This window comes from Poecilia reticulata, chromosome 14 (assembly GCF_904066995.2).
Source record: "Poecilia reticulata chromosome 14, P_reticulata-male-v2, whole genome shotgun sequence".
Classification (NCBI taxonomy): Eukaryota; Metazoa; Chordata; class Actinopteri; order Cyprinodontiformes; family Poeciliidae; genus Poecilia; species Poecilia reticulata.
In genome coordinates, this window is record NC_088843.1 from 25,010,103 (window position 1) to 25,028,851 (window position 18,749).

Sequence of the window (18,749 nt, forward strand, 5' to 3'; positions counted from 1 at the left end):
AATAACTAGTCTAGAGACTATATCTGTTAATCACTGTACTGTCTTCTAATAAAGCCACTAATCAGCAACTTTCCTTTAAAATAAACTAATTTAAAAATTATGCAGAGTGAAAATTATGGTTTTCCTCTCAAGAGATTTTAGGCTGTAACTTTTATGAAGGCCACTAGAGGGAACTAAAGACCAGTGAAAGACTATAAATATATTCAACATTTATTTAGGACACCAGAGCTGAATGTGAATAGCCAGAGATACTGAACCTTTATTGGGCCTAATGCTTTCAGTATGGCTTTAGATAGCCCTCCAGATACTTTGGAAATCAGTTCTGAAAATAATTTCTATTTATCAGGGAACAATAATTGCATACATCACAGAAAAGAAAGGAAAGAATAGATTATAAAATATATTTTATCTTAGAATCACAAAATTTATATTGGAAGTTAGCAGAAAATCAAATGAATATTAGATCTAGTCACTAAAAGAATAAAAATTGATTAGTAACGTTTACTCAATTAAATTATCTTAGCTACACATATACAGTATATTTACATTGTAATTGGACCAAGCTTCATGTCATCAAGCTTCTTGCCGTTTATGTGGTAGACCATTTGTACAAGACCAAACAAATTCACATTTTATGTTTGTTTCTCTGATTTACAGCAACTGACCAGCAGCCAGCTTCAACATAATAACAAAGGGTCACAAGCTGACCTGAGCAGGCTCATTGATATGCAGTGTGTCTAGATAATGCCTCTCTGTGGTTCATAATAATGGCTTAGTGTTTCAGAGTGTGTGGACGTTGGCCTCTCAGTCTGCTTTGTAGGGGAAGTGGCTGGATTACAACCTAATCCCATTATGATGATGTGGCCATGTGAGGCCTGGATGGAAGGATCAGAAACTGAAGACTCAAGTTTGGGAACTTAATCAGAAGCAAACCCCAGTGACTAATAATGAATTTGTGAAATGGAAAAACTTTAATGATAAAAAAAAAAAAAAACAAAAACTGAGAAGTTTCACTTGCTCTCATCTTGGGATACACCAGCATGGTATGTAATGTTTATTTATGGAATTTCTCTCCACCTTTATTATCCTCTAGAAACTGACAAGCCGACAAACATATTTTAATTAATTAGGTACAGGAGGCTGCCAAGTCTGTTGTCAGCCTGAGTTGTAAATTCACATCTTATTATTGCAACCTGCGAGCAGTTTTGTATGGAATGTCAAATGTGCCAAAAAAGAGAAATCAGCAGTTAAATTTCAGTTGAAAAATTAAACTTTTACAAAATATATGAGAAGAACTATTTTACATTCATGAGATTTACATTATTCTCAGTATTTCTGGAGAAATGTAATGTTTAATATGACTTACTTTTTTGCTTTTCAAGTTTGTTTTTGAATTTTTAATAGATGATACTGACCTGCAGAATGTTTACTTCAGATTTAATTTATTTCTCTCATTAACAATTTAATTACTAAATAAACAAAAAACAATGAAAGAGACTACATTGCTTTAGTATGTTTACGACACTATACATATTTGTGGTTAATATGCATAATTACAATAAATAACATTGACTTAACTCTGGTATTTAAATGTATACTATAATTACATTCATTTAAGAAGTAATTATGCTTATAAGTGAAAAAAAATAAGTAAGATAAGGAGATAAAATAATTTATTAATATTTAATATTTGTTAACTCTTTTCAATATTCTGTTAAAAATAGATAAAGCCAGTTGTACAGTTACTTAATTAATTTTCCTAAATGTAACTAAAACAGTAAAATTTAGGATATGACTTTTAAAATATGACTATTGAAAGTCATATTTTAAAGATGACCTTAAATAGTCATATTTAAAGCAGGAATTTAAAACATTCCAGTTTTGTTTTTTACGAACCCTTTAATAAGGACATTATTTGTTATTATGCTCTTTTTAGCCTCCAATAAAATCAAAGAATGTTATTATCACCTTTAAACCTAACAAAACATCAGGGGTATTGTTAGACATAAAGCTGTACTGGGGAAATCAATAAATTATTATTAGAATAAAATTTGAGCTAGCAAGCTAAGTTCCCATCTAAAGATTTGCTGAAGTAAAATAAGTAAAAATAAGGTTTATTTGTTTTTATTGTATGGTGTATTGAGTTATTATAAGTATACTTACAATACCTCAATACCTACGTACCTGTTTCAATAAGCTACTCAAACATATAACTGGCAAGCTAGCTATAGCAGCTTTAGGTTTGGCCATGCTGCAAGTGAGCAAAATCTAGCAAAAAAAGAAAAAGAAAAATTTCTTGTAATTTTTAGCCAATATTGCTAACTTATTTCAAATTTACCCAGATGTTTTTGCATAATACATATGTATATGTATAATTGTTTTCTGGTAAAATTAAAATATGACATGTTATTGTCAATATCACCAATGAACTATAATTGTCATTTTTGCCCCCCCCCAGGAAGTTACTGAGGCTTTTGCTTTCGTTCAAAAATAATGCTGATGTTGTAACAAAGGTTTGTTTTGGAGAGATGCCAAATGAGAAAATGATTAAACCGGCTGCCAGCAGGAATGCAAGTCACTATCAGATTCAACAGTTTCAGTGTGTGTGTACATGACATTAGGTGAAGGTCTAAATGAGGGACACTGACCCAAATTTTAAATAAAGACACCAGAGCATCTGACCAACACAGAGATGAGAGACAGCAACAGAACAATGTGGAAGATTTCTTGTTCCACTTTTTTGTTTTCTTAAGAGGACCATTTGTAAAATGCAGAGGTTTGGATACATTCTTCAACAGAGTTAGTACCAAAAGCGTTTTCCTGACTCCGTTAGTCTAATCCAGGCTGTGCCATTCATCTGCAACACGACAGCTGCCACTGTGTTAAGGACTGAGGAAGCAGTCAGAGTCTGATCCAGCAAGCAGAAAATATATTTCACAACTGGAGTAGCAGTAGCAGCAGGTTACATAGAAATACCAGTGGTGGACACAATCTGCAGTGGCTGCAGGCTACATCTTTTCCTTCTGCCTCTTCATCATCTGCAGCTGCAACTTCACCACCTGCAGCAAAGGAGCATAATCAAATCTTCAACAAATTCAGAGTCTGGCTCTCCCCTAACCTGCAGAAATCTCAGGTAATGCATGAAAAATGGATGTATGTGGAACATATTGGTGTATTTTCAGGCGAAACAGTAACTCCTGAACGAAACAATATATATAATACAGGACTTTGAACTCTGAAAGTGTTGACATGAAATAAGATTTGAACGTCAGCATATCGGCGTTAATGCGTGCTGCTCAAAAGGAAAAAAAAGATGATTTGGCAAAAAGTTTAGACTTCTGCAAACATAATCTGCCCTAAAGAAAGTAACAGTCACAGATTTAAATATATGGAGGTCTAACAGTACCACAGTATTAGAATACTTCAAATATTTAATACAAATGTAATGTGTCATAAATTACCCATGATTGAAAAAATATAAATAAAAGTAGAATTAACTATATTATTATTATAGAAAAGATGCGTATTTCTAAGAGAATATACTTTATTTAATAATTGTGTGCAGCAAGACATCATTAATTCATTTCCTTTTACATTTGCCTTAAGCATTTAAAGTAGTGGGTGGGACAGAACATGGATGGATGGAAATAATTATTGACACATACAATTACTTCTTTATAAAATGTATTCATTTCTATTCTGATGTTAGTCATGAATGGATTGCTAATTAGATTATTGCTATAATCTAATTATAGCAATAATAATCTATAATGTAATTAACTGGATTATGGCAATCATTTATTTTATTTTTATGAAAGTTATAAATAATTTCTGACGTGTCTATTTTTTTTATTAAAAATGTAAATAAAACTGGAATACTGGAATATTTTACTTGACAAACTTCTCCACTGAATGAAAACAATTATAAATCTAAATGTGGTAGAGGTTTAAATGATTTTCATCTTGCCTGTATACATAATGTAAACAGCACATCAACTTCCTTGCCATCTGAAACGGTACTTCACAAGCTGTTTGCATATTTACTGATGACATGCACGCTCAGACAATTGTGCAATGAAATAAAAACAAAAACAAAGTCATGAATGCGCTTAGGACCTGATTAGTTCTATACTAAAATAAAGAAAACATTTTCCTAGAATAGTTTTTACACAGTCCAGAAATCTGGACAAACGTCTAAAAAACTGCAAAACAGCCAAAACACTGAGTTCCTTTAAATCAAGGCTAAAAAACATTATGTTTAGAGTTGCTTTTGATTACTAACTATTGGTCTTTATATTTGATGTGTATTGATGATTTTGATGGTGGCATTTGATAAAACATGTTTATTGCTGGCTTTTATAATTGTATGACTGTATGATGTTTTTATGATGTAACTCTCTTTGACATGCCTTGTTGCTGAAATGTGCTATACAAATAAACTGGACTTTAGGTTTTGCCCAGACCTAAGACACTTTTAGACTTTTATCTGCACAAAAGTCACAATAATCTTTTTTTGAAAACCTCAAACAGCTCTGTTAGCTTTCTAAAAGATGGAATTACTTATTTTATAGCAGCATCAGTAAGTTATACCTGTCACTGTATATCAGAGGAAAAATTAAAGCAACAACATAAGAAGGATGTTGGATGTAATTTACCTTTATTTTTAAATGAAAAAGACATAAATATTTTTGTCTTATGTGTATATTTGGCAAACAAAGTGGAAATAATGAAAAGTGGAAAGAAGTAATTTGAAATGCACGTATTACCAAAGGCATTATACAGATACTCAAAAACTTTCTGTAATAAGGCCCGCTGACATTTTGTCAACTTCTCTGTTTTCTTTAAACAGAGTTCAGCAGATCAGTTTACAGAACTCAATGCTATCAAAGCTACCATAAAGAAAACTCTTAAAAGTCCTAATGACAGCATTTATAAAGAACTCATCAATATTCACTTGGTGGTTTTTGGCATCCACAAACCTGTAGCTTACAATTTGTTCCAGTGAAGAACTTATTGAGACATATTTTGTTTTGGTTTCATCTGCTTGAACTTCTTCTGTGTGCTTCCCGTCAGATCTCCGTCTCTGCTGCTGTTGACATGGCATCACTAGCTCTGGAGCTGATGGGCTTCTTCTTGGGCCTCCTGGGCATGCTGGGAACCCTGGTCGCCACGGTGCTGCCCTACTGGCAAATTTCTGCTCACATCGGCTCTAACATCGTCACGGTTGTGGCAAACATGAGGGGCCTGTGGATGGAGTGCGTCTATCAGAGCACAGGGGCCTTCCAGTGTGAGACCTACAACTCCATGCTGGCTCTGCCGGCTGACCTCCAGGCTTCCCGCGCCCTCATGGTCATCTCCGTCGTGTTGTCTGTCCTTGCGATTGGCATAGCGTCTCTAGGGATGCAGTGCACTCTTTGCTTGGAGAACGCGGGGACGGTTAAGAGTCGTGTGGCTGGAGCTGGTGGGGTTTTGTTTCTTGCTGCAGGTTTCCTCTCTCTGGTACCCGTGTCATGGACCACACATGAGGTCGTCCAGACCTTCTACAGCCCAAACATACCGGCCGGCATGAAGTACGAGATCGGCGAGTGCCTGTACCTCGGCCTGACCTCCGCACTCATCTCCATGCTGGGTGGTGGACTGCTGAGCGTCTCCTGCTGTGTGGAGGAGGAGGGCGGCCGGGGGAGGCGGCACGGGTTAGGATATCCGTACCCAGTAGGAGTTGGGGTGTCTGGCACAGGCGCTCGGACAACTTCACAGACCTACCGCCACCCCACCCTGCAAATGGGGGCTGTCAACACATCCAGCAGGGCGCAGACAATGGTCCGAAGTACTAGTACCTCAGAGTCCAGCGCTCAGGGAGCCCCAGGAGCTAAGAAGCCCACTGCAGCAGGATATGACATCACAGGATATGTGTGATGTGGTTCCAGCACTCCGTGAACTGACCACCAAACACAACTTCAGATATGTAAAGGTACTGAATATTGAATATGGAGGCAACATTTTAGTGGACTTTTCAAGCTATCTTCATTGTATCCATGAAGTTATTTTCATTGTGATAAAAGTGGTTTCTTTAAAGGACAAGTACAGTGGCCCTGAAGTTCAAACCTCATCAACAAATCACTCAGACCTACTGCTTCTGTTTTGTTAAAGTCATTGTGTTTTCTAATTTGTAATTGTGCTGAGTTAATGCTGTGTTTTTTTTATTTGTTATTTTTATTGTGTCTAGTTAACGTTGTAGTGTTTTTAAATTTGTAGATTTGTTGAAGTGGTTTTCACTTCAGGGCCACCGAAGAACAAAACTTCTTTTTCCAATTCAACTGGATTCAAGTCGGATTTCCTGGATGATTGGTAATATTTCATAATGTCAAAATCTCCAAGGTGTTTTTTTAGGTTTATTTCAGACATTTTACAAGAACAAAGCAATGAGATGGAAAGACAACGAAGCAGAGTCAGCAAAAATAAACAGCAGATTAATAAATGTTCAAGGCTTCCCCTCTGCGTATGATTCATCAGTAGGGGTGGACAATGTGGACTTAGAATTTCATCTCAGTAATTTGTGGTATTATTGTGATAACATTAAAATGTATGCTATAAAATTCCCACTTACTGCCTTTTTAGGTAGCTGCATGGCACAGAATTCAACACAAATATTGATCTTAAAAAAACAACAACAAAAAAACATTTCCATTTGAAATATGGAAATTGTGATTTAAATCACATAACTGAACACTGTAGTTGAATTTACTGACATTGAGACAACGATAAATCAAAAATTCTCATAAGAAGCTTTTCACAATAAATAATAAATGATATGATAAATTGTTTATCCTTATTCATCAGTTTCTTGTTGGAAAAGTTGTAAATACAGCTGGGAACTTATATAATCCCACCCACTTTGTCTTTAAACATCTTTCATCTACTTAATTAATGCCAGTTAATAACAACTAATGAATTACATTACTAATTAAATAAAAATGTAATTAAATAAAAATGTATAGTAATACAATAATTCTATTTAACATTCAGTTCTTGTCCTCATTCTAAACAAGAAACATCCATGTATAATTTTAACAGTTTTAAGCCTTCACACTGCTTCAGCTGCACCTTGCTGTATATGCTGGTAAAACTTTTAAATTTAAGCTGCCCCTCAAATCATGTCCTCCCTCACGAAGCTTGAACATTTATTGGTAATAGATTAAAGTAAAGCCTTATCTTGCCCTGCTTTTCAAAATTTTTTAGTTAGAGCAGTTTAAGAAGTAAAGTAAGCCAAAATAAAATATATCACATTAATATATAAATTATTATATAAGCGATATAAGCGAAACGTTTGGGTCCAGTTTGTGGATGCTGATACCAAACAACCACCAAATGAATGCTGATGAGTATTTTATATTTGCTGTAATTATGATTTTTATTGGGTTTCAGTACCTCAACTAATCTCAACTCCTTGAAATCTTTCCCTTCAGTCCTCTATCAGTTAGGAGACATTTTGATATGAAACCAGCGAAATTGCCAAAGTATTAGTGGGCCTAAATAGAAAAGAAAATGTGTAAAAGTGCTTGTTTCTTAAGTATCAGTATAATGTATTTGGGAATATGTAATTATGTAAACTACATTTTCCTCTTTTCACTATATTCACTTTGCCAAATTTACACACGACAAAAATATTCACATCTTTTTTATTCACAAATAAAGGTAAATTGCATTCAACATCCTTCTTACATTCTTGCTTTATTTTTTCTCTCATAGTTTGCTTTGCACATACAGCCACAGCTGCAGGTATTATAACTTACAACTTACCTAACACAGAGCTGAGGCCTTCAAAAGGAAGGTTCTTGCAGCCTATGTGCAGATAAAAGATAAAAGTGTAAAAGTGGAAGCCAATTAAAGGAATTGCCAACAAGCCCATATCCAGACAAAATACTATGTCAAGTTTATTTTTATATCACATTTCAGCAACAAGGCAGTTCAAAGAGCTTTACAAAATAAAAGGCCAACTTCGTAATTATCTTCATGTGTCTCTGAAAGTTCAGGTCTGAGTTCATCACTAGTTCCCAGCTGTCGTAACAGAAGCTGCGTACCGACTCCTGATCACTCCTGTTTAAGTCCAAAGATAAAGACTTCAGTTTTTCTTCTGTTCAGCTGGAGAAAGTTTTGAAACATTATAGCAGAGGCAGAACGGAAAACCAAGATCTAGAAAAATCCGGGGCGAGCCACATTACGCTGCAGGATTGAAAAATGTTATTTATTTTAAGGTGTTTTGTGGAAATGGTTGTATACCATATAGACACACAAATCTCCCAAAACAACAAGAAATTCCCCACAGAACACCCACAACCTTATTTGTAATTGCAAACTGACCATTAAAACGGACTGTTTTAATGGTTTTTCAAAGTGAAATCAATTCAAAGAAAATTAAATTACTAGATTCAAACATACAATTTCTAAATAAAATTTGGAATACAATTCCAAATTTTATTTAGAATACAAATAAATAATATGGAAATCGATTAAGTTTTAATTGTACAAGATGTAGAGAAATCTCAGTTCAGTGATTAATTTTCAAATCATCAGACTCAAAAATGGGTTCCTTCAGAAGGAAGATAATTGAATTAAATTTTTTAGTGTTTTATACAGAAAAAAAGAGAAATTTACAGACGTTTTAGCTGAAAATTGTTTCTTGAGCGGTTGGTGTGAAGATCTTGTTTCAACATGGACTTTTTGTTGGCGGCTTTTTTGTGTTTGCGATGCAGCAGGTGAGTTTCGACTGATGTTTTCTTTTGAGCGGAATGAGAAAAAGATCACAACCCTGAACTGAAGGCAAACGGCACACAGACACAAACAGGCTTAGACAAACAAAGGACGCGCTTCACTCCAATCAATGAGTAGTTTGAGTTCGCCAAACAGGTCACAAATTCAATTTAGCCACAATGCTTCAAAAATGTAGTTTTAAAGGCTGTTCTTAAAAATTACAACTTATTTTTTGACACTTTAGGTGATAATTTGTGGTGTAGGCTCTACTTCATTTAGAGAAAACTGGCTAAGTTTCTTAATTTCTTTACAAGGAAAATTTGTAAAGACGTTTCTTAAACTCCAGTCTGCAAACCTTTCATTACACAAGGATTCAATTTATTCTCCATGGACAATTTGTTCGATGGGAGGAATGAACAAGCCTGATTCTGAGCCCTGAATGCAGCCAAGCCCCCTGGCCTCCCTCCCATTCAGCAGAAACTAACAGAGAACATCAGTGGACTATGTTCATGTGCAACTGTGGGAAAGATAAACTTGACCTGAAAATACTTCACAGAGACTTGTGAGCACACATTTGTCACATATCTGCAGAGCTGCAAATGAGAATTATAAATCTAAGAAGTGATGCGTTTTTACACCACTTATATCAAGAGCATCAACATCAATAAACTGCTGAATTGTAATATTTTTTTTTAAGTTAACTGCATAAAAAGTTTCTTTTATGCAAGACCCAGAGGGCAAGAAGGTCTTAAAAACTCTCTTGGGTTTGAAAATATTTGATATCTTATAACAAAGTTACTAAAAACACTGAAAAATATAAATGGAAAATGTATAAATGGAATAACTAAAAAAAGAGACATTATTAAACAACATATCTTCTACAATTGTTTGAATGAAATGTATATGGAATAAATCAGAAATCAACTCTTCTGCACTAGTTAACGATTTCAGATTATTTGTATTAGTCACATTTACATAAGACAATAAGATAATTATATAAATATTATAGCAAAGAGAAAATGCTCCAACAATAAAAAGAGGCAATGTGTAAAAAAACAAAGATTTATTAATACAACACACACCACTCTGTTTTTCCCAGGGAGACATAAATATCATGTTGTGCAGTTTTACAGGCTGTTATTTACAAGTCTGATGGATTTCTGTTGTGTTTCTTTGCTCTTTTATTTTCATCTCCTTCTCTCCTTCCTGCTCCATCTGTTTCTCCTCTTCCTGTCGCTCGCGGCCAAACTCAACCACCAAAGGTTTCCCGAGCAACCGGTATCCATGGACCAACCGCAGGGCATTTTGGGCTGTTTCAGTATCTGGCGCAGAAAAATAAACACACAAGGAAACATCCATAAAAGAATATGCACAGGGTTATTCATTTACTACAAAAACAGAAAAGTATCACTAGTCACTAGTATTGTTAGTTTATTATATCTTTGGAATGTATAACATGCTAACATTAAGATACTGAAGCCTGATATTTGAATCTAATGACGTTTCCAACCTGTTTTCTTCTCTTTATTCTGGTTTTTATTTTCTGCCTGGTTCTGATAATCTGTAACCAAAACCTAATAATAGAGCTGCTATTGAACAAATAACATAATTTGTTGGGAATTGTCAATGAACATTGATACAAGCAACATCAAAATCAATAATTTCAAAGAAAGTATTGCTAAATTTCCGGTGTCAAAGGAAAACATCCATTGAGGAAATGTCCAATAATGACCAGGAAAAAATGGAGGCGATAATCAATAAGCAACATCAAAATTAAAACAAGTCTTTAGTTGTTAAAAGATTTTTAAATGCATCATCAGATTTTTCATTCTGTGGGGTTCCACAAAGCTGAGTTCTTGGTCCCACTTTTTTAACTTCTAGATACACTGTAAAAAAAACGTCAGCTGTGGTTGGCAGAATTTTACAAAACAAACATGGTAGAATCCATATTTGCGTTGTAAAATTCTGCGGTTGCCAGAATCACAGCTGCTGGTATTTTAACATAAATAAGAGACACTGATTTTATCTTCTTGTGCTAACAAATTTCTTAGGGGGAAATGCAAAACATAAAATCAGTCACCTGGTTGCATAAGTTTGCACACCCCTGAACCACATTTGATTTACTTCCAGTCAGCTCCCCTTACTATCTTCTGCAGGACCCTCTTCTATTACATGAAGTGTACTACGATTTATATTCTGTGAAAAAAGATGAAAGATCTTTGTTTTCCTCACATCTGATTAAACACTTCCTGTTTTGGCTCAGTTAGTTTATGAGACATGAACTCTAATATCGCTTAAGATTTGGTCACAAACTCTACTTTATCAGGATTTTTGTGGACTTTGGTACTTCAGTGTTCAACATGTGAACACTCCTTCGATCCCACCTCCGTGGAAGTAAAACCGGTTCTCACCTGGCAGCATGATGAAGGCCTGACCCTTCATTCTTCCTGTCAGCAGCCGGTAAACAACTGGAGGCCCGTCCTTCTGCTCAAATCTGGAGAACAGCGCCACCAGCTGTGCGATGGACGCCTGCGCACTCAGGTTCTTCACACACAGAACCTACAGCGAGACAAAACATGCAGGGTTACAGGAGCTGATGAGGATGTTATTCAGGAAGTTCCTCTGAACATTTCATATAAGACAAGGATTAAAATGCCTTGGAAGGTTTTCCCGGCTGGTAGTTTTGGAACCGTGCCATGCTCCGGATCCCCTCGTCAGATTCACGGTTGTTCAGGATTTCTTCGTCTGGAAGCGTCTTGATCTCCCCGCTGACAGTTAGCAGTTTTCCTGACTTTGCTCCCGATGCTCCGCCGAGTCTGCCAATTTGCTGGTTGAGATCTATCCGTTCAGGAGGAGCTGGTGGGTTTGTTTCTGCTCCGTCCTGCCGATGCTCTGATGTGTCTTTGCTCTGCAGATCTGACCCGTGGAGAGGTGAATGGCTCTGACAGCTTTGTGATTGGTCAGATGTAGCAGCAGATGCTGATCCCACTGCTTGTTGTCCTTCAGAGTCCTCTGGTGAAATGTGTTTCTGACACCTCAGAACATCTCTGTAGAGCGAGTCCATTGGGTCAGAGGATGATGCCCCCTGCTGGCTCTCCTCCGTGTCGCCGTCTGGGTTGGAAGCAACACACATCAAAGACAATTCTGTCACTTTACAACCACAAACTACTGGATAATACAGAATATTCCAAAATAAACTCCTGTGCAACCAAAATCCTTCAGAAGAAGCCAAAACATTCTTCAAAATAGTATTTTTTTGGCTGAGAGAAACTAACAATGGACATTACCCTGAACAATCATCTCTGTAGAAAAGCACGGTGGTGGTGGCATTATGCTATTAAGACGTTTTCCCCCTGAGGTACTGGGGTCAGAGTGGATTGGAAGATGGATTAATTTTCCTCTCTGTCTGAAGTCAAATCAGACCAAACTTCTGTTGCTTTAGGTTAGAATTACCAAAATGACTTTGCTTTTCTTTTTTTTATCAATTCAGTCTTTATTGACTGTTTTCTATTTATCAAGCAGAACAATGGAAATATGTGTGGAAATTCACATTCATGTTCACATAAAGGTAGAAAACGTTACAAGCATGAGACAACATTTTCAAAAGTCTATGATTCATACTACACTAATTGTTCTCAAGGAATCTAATCAACTTGCCCCATCTTTTCTTGTAACCAAAGTTCTAAAATGAGCAAAATAATATGTTAGAGATTAATTTATTAACATCTTTGAAATCAGAAGTTTACGTATGTTTCCTCAGTATTTGGTAGCGTTGTGTATGATTGGGTCAAATGTTTTGGGTTTCTCTCATGCTTCTCACCATAGTTTTCTGGAGTTCTGGCCTGTTCCTCCAGTCAGAACCGGCATATTATAGGTTTCCAAAGCCATGACATCATCATCAGACCTTTACTTCATTGCTTAAAGAGACATTCATCAATTGTCTATGTAAACTTCTGATTTTGAAGGCATTAGTTATGTTATTTACTAAATTTTCTCATTATTGCGACATTTAAGTGATATTTCAACTGTCTTTACTCAATGAGACCAAATACAAATGGCCTATCACGTAACATCCTAATACAATACCCTGATGTTAGTTGTGTTCATTTAAAGGAAAACATATCTAGTTTTCTTCTTTTTCTTTACTTAACTTGTATCTAAAACATTATAGAGTCTATTTTAGGATAACCAGATGTGCAGAATAACTGAAAAAGCCGAAGAATGAAGCGAATTGACAGGGAGACAAAGAGCAGCTCCCAGCAGGAAATTAGACAAAGAAAATCTCTACATGTGACTTCTATAAATGCACTGAAGACGTGTGAAGGGTGTAATTTAAAGCCTGGAAGAGAGAAAACATAATTCCACCTTTTCAGAAACGTCATTTTAAAGCAGAAAATCAAGAATTCAACATTGTTTGAGCTTGGTTTGGGACAAAAGTTCTTCTGTGAAATCTACAGTAATTTCACCTCTCTTCTCTGACGGCTCAGTTGACATTTGCTTAGGCCTGTCACAATGACAAATTTTAAAATAAACAATAAAGAAAAAAACTTTAATTTCTAAAGAATACTTGCATTTTAAATATCCAAAATAAACAAATAGATCTGTCACGATAACAAATTTTGTTGGACAATAAATTCCCAGAAGTTATTGCGATCAACAATAACATTGTTTTTTGAGACCATTTAGTACTGACATATTAATGCATGAAAACATTCTAAAATATTAGCAAACTTTAAATTGTAATGAACATTTGTCACTGGAACTAGAAGACAATTTAAAAACCCAAAATAAATGAAGAAAACAGAAACCCAAAATGAATTAAGTCTCTGTAAACAAAACTGCCCTTCAAAAAAGGGCTGATTGCGACCAAAAGCACCAGACTGAAGAATTTTGTCATCCAGGTATTGATAGAAAGAGAGAGGCACAAGAAACATGATAAATTGTGCCAAAGGAAATGATAAAGCTTGTTTTAATTTCTAATGTGATTAATTGATTTCTTGCTTACTGTGACAGGTCTACCCACAATCAACCAAAACAACAACAGTAAAAATGGATTATGAAGTCTCTCTAACCAAAGCTGCAAATCAAAAAATTATAATCATTCACCTTAGACAAAGAAAACAGGCAAAAGTGGCAGGTAGTGCAAACTAACCACTTCATACTTGGTGTCAAATATTTGCAGCGTTTCTTAAAATGGCAGTTCCAACTATATTAAAGGGGAGCATCTCTTTGAAATGAAAATGATTGCACTTATTTCAGTTTATCTTGCGATTAATTGATTTATTTGATTTATATTGCTGAATAGTACCTCGGTGGTAGAGAGCTGTGAGGAAACCCAGCCGGTCGGTCCCCTGGAACAGCGCTTGTTCGATCTCCATCTCCCGGCGTGAGAGCGGTTGGCTGGCGGAGAAGCGCTGCGGTCGGGACAGCAGCTCCGCTCTGGCTTCGATCTTGTTCCTGATCGCTTGCAGACGCTGCCGCCTCGCGTCCGGAGCCGCACACACACCGTTGGACTGTGAGACATGACGAGGTTCAGCCAGTTTGGTCTCTGAAAGTTACCTAAAAGTTTTTTTTTTATTTCTCAGAGGCAACCTTGTCTCCTGAAATGTCTGGTGCGTCTCTGTTCTGCCACAGCTGGATCTCAGCGTCAGTGAGTCCCAGTTCCTGCAGGCCAACCAGTTCCTTCTCCCCATCCTGCAGAGCCTGAAACTGGGAGAGGCTCCTCACTCCTGCTGCCTGCTCCCCAAACGGCCGATAGAGTGACGCTGGGGCGAAGCACTGCCTCTTTGCTACACATCTGTAAGACGGCGCTGGTTTCAAAGTGACGTAAAAACACTCGTTACCTGCAGCTGCAGGGAAACTCAAAGACATTTGGCTTCACAACTGAACGGTCTGAATGTGTGCCTCAGATGTTTTACAAGGAGAGATAACTCAGTAAGATCCTGTAGCCCTGAGGGCTAAGAGTAATTAGGTTCTCCATGTTGCTCTGTGGGACACATAGCAGAGCGTTTGATTGGCGTGTTTATCCAAATGTGTGTCTAAATTCACCTTGTAGCACATCAAGAAGGAGAGCCAAAATTTAACTCAAAATTGTAAAAACTTCCAACAAAACAGACTAAACTGATGACCTTGTAAGTACGAAAAGTCAAAAAATACATCTATATATCGGCAGTATGAGGAAGATCAATTATAGACATTTTAGGACCTTTTAAGGACTGTTATGACGTAGCTTAATAAAACAATATTTTATGTAAATGCTCAAAAATAACTTGGCAAGATCAGTTAATAAAAAGTTAACTTCATATTTGCCATGAAAATAGTTGTATTTATTATCTCAACATAGTGAGAAATCAAACTTGTTCTTTTCACAATAACAGGTCCATTAATGTCGCTACCTTAAAATAACAAGCTAGAAAGATTGTTTTGTTTAGAAAACAGCTTTATTATCTCATTATCTCAAAGTAATGAGATATTAATGCTTATTGACTAAGAAAACACAATTACAACTATCTTTGTAATATTAAGATAGATTTGTCATAACAATGATCTTATCATTTTTTGAGAAAACAATAAATTAATCTTGGTTTTTGAAAAAAAAAAGTAAGAAAATGTTATTATGTAGATCTTTGTTTGTGATAATGGTTTATCACAATTACTCCACGTAACATTCACATTAAGAGCTTCAATATTTCATTATCTCAATATTTGATAGCTTGGACTGAAGATGAATGATTTATATATCAGTCCAGACTATGACGCCTAGCAGCTTGTCCAAGTTCTCCAACACTGATCAATGCACTACTGTTAATGGTCACTCTAAAGTGTCATCATGACAGCAACAATAAAAACTAAAGAAATGCTAATTTTGGACTTATCAAAATGCAAAAGCTTGCCTTATTAAAGAAAAACCCATCAACATGTAAACTAGGGGGAAAATATGACTTAATAATAAATTGTAGAGTGAAGAGAAAGTCTCAGCTAACCTACAGCCTTGATCCAAATTTTTTGGTAAACAAACATAAACAGGCAGTTTCTGACCGGTCAACGTCGACGCCGGTGTGGAGCTGCTGTAGCAGCAGGCTGTGCAGCTGCCTTTGGCCCTCTGTCTCCTGCTCCTCCAGCAGGGGGCCCTCCTCGCAGGTTCTCCGGCTCACTCTGAGGAGACACGTCAATACTCAGGACTCTTGATGACGCAGACACTGAATCATAACACAATGGTGTTGCAATCATCTCTCACGCCACACGTGGTTGGAAATTGTGCAACAACACAAGACTTAGAAGAAGAGCATTAAGAGTGGACTTTGTTTTGGTTATAAATGTCTTATATATTATGGAAAGTTTTTTTTTCATGAACAAGAAGCATTACTTCCTGAGCAAAGTGTAAATTGCTCAAACTGATTTATTAAATATATAAGGAGATGTCCAAATTATTTTTTTCATTAAAAAACATTATTTAGGTTTCGCAATTTATGAATTGCTGCAAAACCAACAGAAATAAAGATAGAAACAGCACAACACTGGTTGACCCTTTGAGGTTTGATGCCACTCAGACACTTATTGATGTGTTTATATGTTTATCTCCATCATGAAGACAGCGATAAAATATTATATATTTACATCTGGAACCAATTGTAGCAACATTTGCATGCATTTCTTTCTGCAATCAGACACTTGAGTAACATGGAGGACTCTGAAATGATTATGAATATGTTTTTTGAACAGTTTTCTTGTTTCTTAAATGGTTAACATAAATTGAACTTGCTAATAAAATGGGTAGGTTTATCATATTTGTGTTTTATATCTGATTGAAAGTAATAAAAATTGTGCTGAATATTGCATCGCCCCCAATATCTTTGTTAGGACAAATACCACAAACGATTATGATACAATTTTTTAAAAAGTTTATATAACCAACTCCTACTGCCCATAAAAGTGTCCTGTGACATGATTATCATTAAAGTAAAAAATCCAGGAAGCAAATATTCTTTTGAATTGTTTACTTCAATGTAAAAAATTGTAAACACAACACCTTGTCACCACTGTTATGCAACATAACAAATGTCCTACTAGTAAGAGGAAATAGTCTCCTCAGCTGAATACCATCCAAAACCAGAGGGAAAAATTATCCAAAAAAAGCAATAATTCAAACAAATAAAATTATGAATAAAACCTTACAAATCAGAACTAAATAAACAGAGCTGCTCCAACTATGTTGGTTTCAATGTAAGTGCAGCTTTGGAAAAACCAAAGTAGATTGCTAGTACTTAACAGGGGAAAGAAGAAAAGACAACATAGATGACCTTGGGGAAACAACCATTGTCAATTAAAAGGGAAAGGAGCAGTCAGCTGATGCTAATGAAATGCCATTGATTAAATCATCAACAGGAAGTTTGACTATCTCTACAAAAACAGGGATTTAGTCAACTGCCATTGAAAAGCAATGGTCAATGCCTACAAATCTGGGAAGAGTTATAAGGCAATTACCAATACAATGTTATTTTTATTCATTCTACAATTAAAAAATCTATTCACAAGGGAATTTCAGTTCCTATGAGACTGAAAAGCACCCAAAAGGCTTCTGAAACAATGACATTTGGAGATATTTAGCCCAAAATGTGGATGTATAAAACCTCCCAACAGTGAAGCACAGTGGTGGACAGATCGTGGCTTCGGCTTCATTTTCTGTTACGTTTCCCATTTTATGCGAAATAAACAACCTCCGAGGTCTGGATAGAAACAAGCTGTGCAGCAGAAAGTCTGTGTGAGCACTAACCACAACAGTACACGGTAAAACTTAACTTATGTTCAAATAAAACCGTTATAAACAGTTAAACACATAACTGCTAGCTTGGAACGGCGGCGCTATCTCCATGACAACAAGAGGAAAATGACGAACTAAGCGACGCAACAGCTAAAACAACAGCTCTAGGTCTGCATTTTCACACAATTTCGAGATTAAAGTGAAACTAAAACCAAATGTTTTTTAGTCAAGCTAAAGGAAATGCTTTAAAAAAACAACTGTATCTCACACAGAAAGTGTTGTTTACCTTCGCATGTTTCCCGTTTCAGATTTCCGAATCCGGAAACAAGGAATTATGGGAAATGCAGTTGAATTTCGACGTGTTCAACTACATAAGGTTGGTTTTATCTTTACAGTAGTGGAAAAATTAATCTGTAGATAACTTAAGTGAGAGGGATTTAGAAGACAAAATGAAACGTTGTTTTTTTGATGAAATAATACATGTATTATTTCATCAAATAATAATAATAATAATAATAATATATAACAAAAGTTATAATTGAATTTCTTAAAAACCTCTATTGTTTCCACGTTTCGCCTATGTAGAAATCAAAATAAGTCCTGACAAGCCTACATATTTTCATTTCTGCTGCGACAAAATATGTACGAGGAAATAAAGACGATTAAAATCCAGGCGCCACACCTTGCTTTTCTAGAGGTGTGCCTATAAACCCGTCTTTCATTAGTAATGGCTGTTTTCTTTCTAGGACCAAAAGGCTTAAAATAACAAATTACTGTGTTAAACATATATTTTTCTTTATAACCCTTTAAAAATCACTGTTCCAAAAACAATAAATACAAAATGTGACAAAAATTTAACAAGATATTAAATGTTCCAACTATTATTTATATTTTTAATAAAGCCATATAATTTTTAGCAAATTATTTATCGTAAAACTATTTAAACTGTCTGGCAAATACACATAAACATCTTGATAATACAGACACCATTCAACTTACAACTCAATTATTTGACAGAAGGTAGTTTAAAAATAAAGTTTAAATAATTACTAATTTTCTTTAAAAAAATGTATACATTTTTTTCTTCTAAATAAATGTTTTCTATTTTTTTTCCTAAATGTCATATAAATTTTATCATAACCTTTAACAATAATGACATTAATTAGTTATCCTATATATATTTACACATAAAAACAGAAACTAAATATACTATAAAATAATCGTCAATCTACATTTT

The 18,749-nt window shown here is 35.4% G+C and overlaps 3 protein-coding genes across 6 annotated transcripts in view; 2 read left to right on the plus strand and 1 right to left on the minus strand.

Moving 5' to 3' along the window:
• Nucleotides 1–648: 648 nt before the first annotated feature.
• cldn2 (claudin 2) lies at nt 649–7,710 on the plus strand. 2 transcript variants are annotated; one of them, XM_008428491.3, is made up of 3 exons: nt 649–1,043; nt 3,045–3,133; nt 5,074–7,710. In XM_008428491.3, exon 3 carries the CDS (start codon nt 5,098–5,100, stop codon nt 5,914–5,916), a length of 819 nt encoding a protein of 272 aa, XP_008426713.1. In that variant the 5' UTR covers nt 649–1,043; nt 3,045–3,133; nt 5,074–5,097; the 3' UTR covers nt 5,917–7,710. The 2 variants fall into 2 exon arrangements, with proteins under 2 accessions (XP_008426713.1, XP_008426712.1); XM_008428490.3 differs by lacking the exon at nt 649–1,043 and having other exon boundaries at nt 1,737–3,133.
• Nucleotides 7,711–9,797: 2,087 nt separating this feature from the next.
• Nucleotides 9,798–17,897, minus strand: rbm41 (RNA binding motif protein 41). 2 transcript variants are annotated; one of them, XM_008428485.3, is made up of 7 exons: nt 17,799–17,896; nt 15,790–15,906; nt 14,344–14,548; nt 14,060–14,264; nt 11,408–11,862; nt 11,163–11,310; nt 9,798–10,073 (listed from the first exon to the last, which is right to left on the minus strand). In XM_008428485.3, the coding sequence occupies exons 1-7, from the start codon at nt 17,804–17,806 to the stop codon at nt 9,889–9,891; spliced, it is 1,323 nt and encodes a 440-aa protein (XP_008426707.2). In that variant the 5' UTR covers nt 17,807–17,896; the 3' UTR covers nt 9,798–9,888. The 2 variants fall into 2 exon arrangements, with proteins under 2 accessions (XP_008426707.2, XP_081471936.1); XM_081615810.1 differs by lacking the exon at nt 9,798–10,073 and adding an exon at nt 10,848–10,947 and having other exon boundaries at nt 17,799–17,897.
• Nucleotides 17,593–18,749, plus strand: part of klf8 (Kruppel like factor 8) — a 75,164-nt gene continuing 74,007 nt past the window's right edge. For both annotated transcript variants that reach the window (XM_008428486.3, XM_008428488.3), the window contains exons 1-2: nt 17,593–17,680; nt 17,821–17,888. In XM_008428486.3, coding sequence (XP_008426708.2) covers nt 17,854–17,888 — 35 coding nt within the window. In that variant the 5' untranslated portion in view covers nt 17,593–17,680; nt 17,821–17,853. The remainder of the gene's footprint in view (nt 17,681–17,820; nt 17,889–18,749) is intronic.